The sequence below is a fragment of the Plasmopara halstedii genome (genome assembly GCF_900000015.1).
Source record: "Plasmopara halstedii genome assembly, contig: Scaffold_2147, whole genome shotgun sequence".
NCBI classification, from domain to species: Eukaryota; Oomycota; class Peronosporomycetes; order Peronosporales; family Peronosporaceae; genus Plasmopara; species Plasmopara halstedii.
The window spans coordinates 1-9,903 of NW_020189055.1; the positions used below are offsets into that span (position 1 = coordinate 1).

The 9,903-nt window shown below is 42.1% G+C and overlaps 3 protein-coding genes across 3 annotated transcripts; 2 read left to right on the forward strand and 1 right to left on the reverse strand.

Annotated features, from left to right (window-relative positions):
- Positions 1-3,031: 3,031 nt before the first annotated feature.
- PHALS_03268 (integrase core domain containing protein) lies at positions 3,032-4,141 on the forward strand (the record flags this gene model as incomplete). The annotated part of the gene is made up of 1 exon (XM_024717541.1): positions 3,032-4,141. One exon carries the CDS (start codon positions 3,032-3,034, stop codon positions 4,139-4,141), a length of 1,110 nt encoding a protein of 369 aa, XP_024583030.1.
- Positions 4,142-5,144: 1,003 nt separating this feature from the next.
- PHALS_03269 (uncharacterized protein) lies at positions 5,145-7,214 on the forward strand (the record flags this gene model as incomplete). The annotated part of the gene is made up of 1 exon (XM_024717542.1): positions 5,145-7,214. The coding sequence occupies one exon, from the start codon at positions 5,145-5,147 to the stop codon at positions 7,212-7,214; it is 2,070 nt and encodes a 689-aa protein (XP_024583031.1).
- Positions 7,215-8,256: 1,042 nt separating this feature from the next.
- PHALS_03270 (uncharacterized protein) lies at positions 8,257-9,552 on the reverse strand (the record flags this gene model as incomplete). The annotated part of the gene is made up of 1 exon (XM_024717543.1): positions 8,257-9,552. One exon carries the CDS (start codon positions 9,550-9,552, stop codon positions 8,257-8,259), a length of 1,296 nt encoding a protein of 431 aa, XP_024583032.1.
- Between the last annotated feature and the right edge of the window lie 351 nt (positions 9,553-9,903).

Here is a 9,903-nt window from a genome sequence, read left to right on the forward strand (position 1 = left end):
AGGCAATCCTTAAGCCTACCGCGACTCAACATGGTAAAAGTACTGTCTTTACAAACGAGCACATTCCTGTGTCAGTATCAGTAGCTGATAGCTTAACCGAGGAGGTGCGTTGCTTTGTAAATGACGATCCGAAGATGTTGCTTTCGGATATGTTCAAATACATTGGTGATGTATCGGTAAAGATCCAGCAGTACAATGTCGAGAAGTACAAGTCTCTTTTGCAAAAAATTATAAATGCCCACGGTCTGACAGGTATGGAAATCCCAGGCGTCAACCTTGGCAAGAACTACAAGATGTATGATGTGGAGAGCTGGATTGGAGAAGGAAAGTATGACAGCTTCTTCCACTTTCATAGCAGTCTTGGTTTTGGTAAGCAAAGGTCCGACTACGGAAGACTTAAACAGCAGCTCGATCAAGTACCAATATTCGGCTTCAATTCTGGTCGATACGATATCAACTTGATTAAGAGCGACTTATTTGCCATCATTGGTACAGACAATATCGAATCTGTCATTAAGAACCCCAGCTACATGTGCATTGCTACATCAAACATGAAAATGCTCGATATTAGCAACTATGTACCAGCTGGTACCAGCTACGATAAGTATCTTACGACATATCTCGGTGGCTGCAAATGTGAAGACAAAATTAGATGTGTTTGTGGTCTTGGTAAGGGTATTTTCCCATACGAGTACATCACATCATATGGTGTGCTAAGTCAGACTACCATCCCGCCTAAATCAGCTTTTGACAGCAAGCTTCGTGGAACAAGTATCACTAGGGATGAATACGAACGAGTAAAGTTCGTGTGGGGGTACTATGGGATGAAATCTATCAAGGACCTATTGATCTGGTACAACAATCTCGATGTAGTTCCATGTATTAAGGCCATCAAGTCTCAGCGTGAGCTATTCATGCGTTTCGATCTCGATATGTTCTCGGATGGAGTGTCGCTACCTGGTCTTTCAGAGAAGGTTATGTATCAGACTTGCTTCAACAATCTTCAATATCCGGATAAGAAACCTGCTAACGCATTCCATTTTCCAGCTAAGCGCATGAGTGGCTATAAGATCCAGGATGATAAGGCAAAACGGAAATTTGGTATGACACTCGATCACTTGAATATATTGCTGCAAAAGCAAAAGTATCTGTGTGGCTTATGCTACTGTCAGCTAACCAAAGAAACCGCTTCAGCCGATCGCATCAACAACAAGCTTGGGCACATCGATGGAAATATATTGGTCAGCTGTATCAAGTGCAATACCGCCCGTAAAGACATGTCGCTCAGAGGATTTCGCTACAAGAAATTGCTTGAGTTCAACTCGGACAGGTTGGTGTATAGCATTGATAAAGAAGAAAAGGACATCTACGCTAAAATGAAGGCTAACATTGCTGGAGGTCCATCTATTATCTTCAATCGCTATGCCAAACGCAACGAGACCAAGATTCGAGGTAAGCTGTGTAAAAAGATTATTGGATACGATGCTAATGCTCTCTATCTGTGGGCACTTGGTAATGAAATGCCATGCGGACGATTGACTACGATCGATGCATATGAAGGCATTGTCGAGGACATTGTCACTGACAAGATTTTTGGATTCCTCGAATGTGATATTCGTACTCCAGACCATCTTAAAGACTACTTCAGTGAGATGACCCCAATTTTCGAAAATACGCTTATCGATTGTACTGATGAGAGTGTCATTGGACACCACATGTACGCGTACAACGAGACACGTAAGAAAAGCCGAGCAAAACCAGCTCGTAAGCTGATAGGTAGCTACTTTGGTGAGAAGATCCTTGTCTACGCGCCTTTGCTTAAGTGGTATCTCGATCATGGAATGGTGATCACAAAGACTTACAGCTTTATCAAAGCGAGCTCTCACAAGCCTTTTGAGTCGTTCATGGGCCAAGTGTCCGATGCACGACGCGAGGGAGATGTGAACAAAGCTATAGATTTCTTGAACAGCCTCAAGAAAACTGTTTCAAAGTGGCGGTTAAAAGATGATGAAGACGATGTCAAAAAATATTTTGAAGAGCTTTCGTATCATCAGATATCGACTGAGATGGTTATATCTAAATCCAAAGACTATGGATTTCAGTCTGATGACCTAAAAAGACTAATCAAAGAAGTATCCGATGTTCATGAGTTTGCCAAGAGTAACAGCATGATAGCTGAGATGATGAAACTGGTTGGCAATAGTGCTTTCGGTCGATCCGGAATGGATATGAGTAAGCACAAAGTGGTTAATTATGAGTCGAACGATGAAGCTATTAAGAGAAAGATCGAGCACTTTACGTTCCACGGGTTAGAGGAGCTCAATGGTTCTTGTGAAATTACGATGAAGAAACGCCGTCTTAATAACAAGAACCCAATCCATTTGTCAATCGCTATTTATCAGCTTGCTAAGCTTCGCATGCTTCAGTTTTACTATGACTGCATCGACTTTTACTTCGATCGTTCAGACTTTCAATATCAGGAGATGGACACAGACAGCGGCTATATCGCTTTCAGCTGCGAGAACCCCTTTAGAGATTGTATTAAGTCTGAGCTATGTGATCACTTCGATGAGCATAAGTACGAGTGGTTTCCGCGAGGCTATAACATGGAGGTAGCTGCATTCGATCGCCGCACGCCTGGCCTATTTAAGGAAGAGTGGCGAGGTGATGCAATGGTATCATTATCCTCTAAGAACTACATCTGCTACCTACCGGACGAGGAGCACAAGGTGAAAGTCAGTGCTAAGGGTATACAACAGGGTCGGGGGCGCAACACTGACGTACTTAGCCCTAAAGGATTCGAGACTATTGTGCAAGATCGTATCACGCTCCAAGGTACTAACAAGGGGTTTAGACTGTCGAAGGAGACTAAATCGATCATTACCTATAAACAATCAAAAACTGCTCTTTCCTACTACTTTGATAAGCGTCAGGTTTTATCAGATGGCATATCGACTATCCCGTTGAATATATAAGCTCCAATTATAATCGATCAGCTAGCCATTATATTTTTTCTAGGTAAATATACACTATGAACGCGCTGTTAAACAAACTCTACCATGACCCAAAAACCGGCTTTATCGGAGCTCAAGCTCTATATCAAAAGGCACAACGTTTAGACCCTAAGATAACGTTCAAAGTCGTTAAGGATTGGTATGCGAGTCAGACTGATATTCAGCGATATCAGGACCAAAAGAAGAGATTCAATGGCTTCAAAATAGCATCGTATAATCCCAACTCTTGGCAGATGGATCTTGCGTTTTGGGAGAAGCGACCAATTTTGACTGCTATAAATATCAACTCGAGGTTGGGCTTTGCAAAAGTCTTATCGAACAAGACAGCAGCAACTGTGCTAGCAGCACTTAAAGCGTTTGTTCGGCTGCATAAAGTGGATATCATTACAAGCGATAATGGTAGCGAGTTCATGAACTCACAAGCTCAAGAATTCTTTCAATCCAATAAAATTGAGCATTACAACAATGAGCCCGGTGACCACGGAACAATGGGTAAAATCGAAAGATTTAACAGAACGTTGAAGCAGAGACTAACTAAAATGCCTCCAAAGATGATTACCCAAAAGCTTATCACCGATGTTATCGAAAACTATAACACCACATTTCATCGCTCGATTAAAATGACTCCAAACGAGGCCAAAGGCAAGGTAATGGATGCGGATCTGAGTCATAATCAGGCAGAAGCCGATAGAATTGAGAAGGAGTTTGAGGTCGGAGAAAATGTGCTATATCGACTCAAGAAGCAGACATTTGATAAAGAATCTGCTAGATGGAGCAAAGCAGTTTATTCAATCGTTGGAATCGATGGATATCGAGTACAAATCCGTTCAAAAAATGGTCATACACTCTACAAGGCACCAAACGATCTTAAAATGGTTACAAAAGAAACTACAGATGCTACTATCAATCGAGGTGATATTCTTGAGGCTGAGAAGATCTTAAATCACAAGAAAATACGCTCTGGAAGACCCATCGTGGGGGTAAAGCCCGCACCAAAATACAAATATCTGGTGAGATGGCTTGGTAACGAGCCTGATTCCTGGGAACCATTCTTAAACCTCCGATTGGTCAACAAAAATCGACAATCAACCCTCGAGAAGGAGTACTGGGCAACAGCAAAAAAATGAATCGATATGTTGACTAGGGTAAGGCATACATTATTATAAGAGAAATCCTCTTTGCTACAAGCCGCTACAATTGATTCATATATCATAGGATTTTTATTCGAGTGTAGAATATAAACATGTATATAGATAGAAAGTCATGCCATGTTCCAAATGCTTAAGCAATCAACGAGAGCTCACACAGCTGCGGCGTAAAATTTGGATCATTCAGGAGGTAAGTAGAATCAAGAATGAATTACTATTATTGGATCCAGTAGCCAGTTTTCACACAACGGTTATGAACAGAAAATATCGTCATGAGCTTGAGCAAATATTCGGGATTCCATTTCATCGTATCAAAAGCCGCTATCTGATACTCTTGAATGAAAGAAATGATATTTGTCATACATATCAACCATTTCGTCATGACTCAGTAATGCTAAGTTTGTGGTAGATATCAAACAATCGTTATTTTTTTATATCGGATTATATACGACACAAGATGTTTCCTAATTTTAAATCCCTCGCTGAGCGAGAACAAAAACGACAGGGGCTACTTGAGAAAGCGCAACGTCGTGCTCGACAGACAAATGCTAAAAGACAGATGTACCAAGGTGCGACGTGGGCCAGCGACGTATCAAATTTAGAAAATAAAGCAACAGTTTCAACTCAGACGGAATCGTCTGAGTCCTTAAAAAAAACTCTGATTAATGAATTCTCTCAGACAAACCCTGAGCTCTCAACACCCTCGGTGGATTCGCAGTCGCAGACTGACGGCTTCGCCTCAACATTGTTTCCTCAAGTAAATACGGTTGATAGTGGGATACAAGCAACTCCCGACACAACTGACAGAAATTTACAGGCTCGCCCTAATACAACTGACAGAAATTTACAGGCTCGCCCTGATACAACTGATAGAGAATTACAGGCTCACCCTGATACATTAGATCAAAATTTTCAGGTTCGTCCAAATACTAAGGATGTCGGCTCTATTACCGATCTTACAATACCGCCTGAGAAAAAAACAATGGATACTGAAGATCAAGTTGATTCAAGAGCTTGGATTAAAGGATTATTTATTGAGAATCCAAATTGGGTTGCTCTTCAAATTCACCCCATACGAAGGAAGAGTGGTAAAGATGATCCGAGATACCGTCTTGGAGTTAAGGGGTCTCTGATTTCCATAATAGGGAATAAGAAGAGATATAATTATGAAACGATTGATTGGGTTGCTACTGAATCAAAAATCAGAGATATCCACTACGACGGAGAAAGCAATTCAATAGATGAAGTTGGATCAATGCGCGACGAAGAAAATCGGACGAGAATACTCATGCGGTTAGAGAAGAAGAAGCGAGCAGCAGGTGATGATTTAGAGTATCTTGATGTCAAGCTTAAGGATAGGAGACTGAATGACATTCATTTTGTCAGTAAATCGACATCAACAACCTCTGACAATGACCAAAGTCGAATAAAACTACTATGGATTTTACTAAGTAACAAAGATCTATTGATATCAAATGGACTTATGAAGAGCATCGTTCCTGTCTTCAAAGAAAAGTTCAAATCTGATAAATCAAATCTACGTCAGTATGTTTGGATTAACAAGTCATCTATCGATGTGTATGGTAAAGAATCCAATCTGAAGCATAACTCGGCGATCGATAAAGTTGATTGGCAATCGACGCTTAGTACATTTTTAAGCATGGTTAAATCCAGAGGATTAGAACTATCTATGGTCGGGACACCTGACGTCGAAATGTCTATTAAACAATTTCAGACAGCCGACGATGATGATCGAGAGGCGCGACATGGTATCAAAAGCGGGCTGAACGAAGACAGAGATGAAAATATATCAATCCCTGACAACGATGCTAAACAAATACTATTAGATTATTACACTCAGCTGGCAAACGAGCACATTACAATTCCATTCCGGATGCCTCCGATTGTTAATTCAAAAACCGGTATCAGACCGCACACAGATTACTACTTCGGTCAGCCAACAGCCTCTCGGCCTTTCAATATCATCACGATCGATGACTACAACAAGAAACATAAACAAGTGTCTGGTGTTGCCTTGAAGGGATTAATGAAGAATATTCAATGGATGACTACGTTCACATCGCTGCTGGATCATTTTGACGAATTAGATGCATACCTCTCAAATATTGATTATGAATTTCCTTCGAATGATAAAGAAGCGGCGAGGGTAACTGCGGAAAAGAAACTCAATGAAGATCGTCGAAATAATCTTGATCACAATTTGATGGTCCTAAATATGGCCATCATAGGGACTGCACAAGATATCATGCGACAAAGTATAGGGGAATACCATGACGAAGACCTACAGAAACTTCATGATGACGCTGAAGCTTCTTTTCAGACGTATGGCGAGGCTCAGAAACGATATGAAGCGGCTAAGCTGGCTGTCAAAGGATCTAACTCAAAAGCAGCGAGATCCGCTCTGAAGGCAACCCATTCAGCTCTTATTGCTACTAAGTCCGTTTATCAGTCTAAAGCAAAACGATATTCGGATGCTCGACCTAAATTACAGGGTCGTGGTTTGAGAGGGGCTGGAGTAGCTCCACTAGAAGGAGTAGTCAGACGCGGTAGAACCTATAACCTGAATGAAATACAGGGGTTAGCTACTCCGTCTGCATACATATATCGACAACTTGGTAGTAAGTATATTCGTTTGCCTGATCTTGATGCTAAGACGTTGGTCCTGGTACAGCCAAATCGACGCAAATGCGGTCCCAAGTGCTCGATTAGTGATAGTCTTCAAGCTATGATCAAGACCCTCGTCTATAAGCAGAACATAGACCAAAACGATTTCGATAAGCTCGCCATCGATGACAAAAAAATGTTCAAAGAGATTCTTGCCATCACACATCTCCAGTATCATTTCCATGATAAACTCGAGGATCCGCTACAAACGCTTAGAGCCGAGTATGATAAGCTCAAAGGAGAGCTTGAGCTAGGAAACGATGCTCCAAGTATAATTAAGCAACTGAAGTCTCTCACAGTGGATATGTACAGCAACCATCTCATCTCGGATAACGAGTTTCGCGATATTATCACTCGAATACTATAATCAGATACAAAATGTTCTTCTTCAATACGCACATCATTGCAAAAGCCGGGGGTAGCTATGGCGACAACGCCGATCTCAATGTTGCTGAGCTTAAGGCGATAATGAAAAATCTTGTCATCAGTGATCGACCTCAGAAGACCCAGCCAGCAGTTTGGGCATCTGACCTTGATAAAAGAGCCCTGAGGGCTCCGGACGGGGTCTTCGACCCGCGTCAAACCGTTAAGAAAGTGAATGCAACGACTCAAACAGATGGTAGGTATCACAGTTTTGCCGGAGGCAAAACACAGAGTTGGGCTTACCAGCCCAAGAAAAAAAACACAGTAAAGACATTTGCCATTTGAACGAAGTTCAGTGGCTCAAGGCACGCAAACGAGTCGAGCAATCAGAGATTGCACGGAAACTTTGGGTTTTCGTCGCTTAGCCCTGATAATTTAAGATATACCATTTCTTATAGCTTTGTTAGCTAATCCTCGGTATACACTGATTTTTTTATCGTTGATACTAATTTCAAGTATTGCAGACTCTCCGTTAGGGGTTTCGGTAGGTAGGAAAACACTATCACCTAATACTACAATTTGATCAGCTTTCAATATCGTCAATCCGATGATTTGATTTGGCTCATCTGATGTCAGATTCGACTCAATTTCTTTACTTGGTATGCATCCCATGCTTATATATATTTACCATAGTTAGTCATCGCACGATACAATTATCGTTGATGTATTTCACTAACTACTGCTTTTAGATCCTCTACCTCCGTCAGTAAATGCTGAATCATCTTCATGTTGTAGGCCGCTATTCTTGAATAATCGACGTTCAACTGTTGCTTTGCTGGCTCAAGCGATGGATCTTCTCCTTCTTCAATGTCATCTCTATATTTTATAGAGATTAGATCAGTGAGATGAGCAGAAACAAGATCTTGAGCAACGAGTCCTACTTCTTGACCTTGTCGATTCTCTGACTCAATCCACTCGTAAAGCTTAACATCTACACTATCGTAGAGTCTTTTGATACGATCAAGAGGGCAATATTGAATATTTTTTTAAAGTCGTCTGTCCGAAGTCATTGCCATGGCAGTACAGGCAATGTAGCCCCCAAAATTAGCTGCTACTGAATAAACAATCGGACCAAGCGCCGATTCAGTCACCCCAGAGTCGGTCCGCAGTCTATATACAGTGCTCGACCCGGCACCAAATGTGAAGTTGGCAGCATTGACGACGCTCAACGGCGCGCTTGGAGTAGTTGTGCCGAGTCCAAGGCGTCCTCCTGCTGTTAAAATCATTGTAGTTGCGTTTCCGGTACCGAATCGGAGATCGGTTGAGCTGATGTTTCCAATCCAGCTTGCGTTGGTCGTCGTGCCGTTAGAACCGTTGTGGACCTCGATTTGGAACTCACAAGGAGTGAGATTGCTACCAACGAATCGACACATTCTAGTGTAAGATCCATCGAGATATGCGGTACCAGCTCCTTTGAGCTCGAGATAGGCAATTGAATTGTAGCAATTAATACCAAGCTCAGTCAGGGGCCCTACTGTCGTAATGGCCGTCTGATTGCCGTAGGACAAAAATCCTGCAAGGGTTCCGGCGGTAATTGTACCAGAGGCTGTGAGGTCGCCCGTTATTGTAATGTTTCCAGTCGATGTAATACGCATACGTTCTAGATTGGCGCTTTGAAGAACGAAATCATGGGTAGACGTTGTCCCAAGATATTGAGCTCCGTTTAGAAACGAATAGAGAGCACATACGCTTGTGCCACAATTGCTGGAAAAAGTTTGGCCGCTCGTAGTACGCGCAGATTTGATTAGATCGGTTGCTGATATCGAGCCGATATTCAATAAATTACGAGCCGAGGATATCACCTGACTCCCCCCAATCGACAGAGCTCCAAAATCCGCAGCAGTGCCACTGACAAGCGATGTAGCGTTCATAGTAGCTCCAGAGACATATCCTAGTCCAGTTATGTCTTTAGAAGCATTGAGCACTACTGCTTTTGAAGCAGTTGCAGCGCCCTGAGTGATCGATAGATAAAGCGATTGATCAAAAGTTATGCCTCCGAATTTTAGACCAGGAGTGTCAATTCCCGTACCTCCAGAGTCAAAGGTCATGCCGTAAATATTGGTACAAGATCGTGTAGAGTCGAGTACAAGAGCTTTACTTGCGGTAGCTACTCCGGGAACGATCCCCGCGATGTATGTAAGACGATAGTCATCCTTGCTAAGGTATAGGGTTTGCGCATACTGATATGTGAGATACCCACTAGCGTCTAACGACAGATAGAACGCAGGATTGTAGATCGGTGATATGAATATTGGTTGAGGATACGCGAAACCTGAACTCATGTTTGTTTTATCTTAATCTATATAGATTCATCGATTAAAAGACACGACTATGAGCACAATTCCAGATTATGGGTCTTCGCTGCCGAAAAAGTTCAAATCAGCTGCTATGGGTGATATCTCAGCACTCGATATAAAGAAGCTTTTTCGGATGGTTGTCCTTGGCCCTTCTTTTAGTGGGAAGAACAACCTATGCATGTTCATTCTCAAGAATTCTCCTCATGTATTCGCTCATCTCACGATTATTGCTCGCAATCCACACCAAGAGCTCTATGAATATCTCCGAGATAAGCTCGAAGATTTCATCACATTTGCAGATCCAGATTCACCTCCCAAAGTTGACCAGGTGCGCCA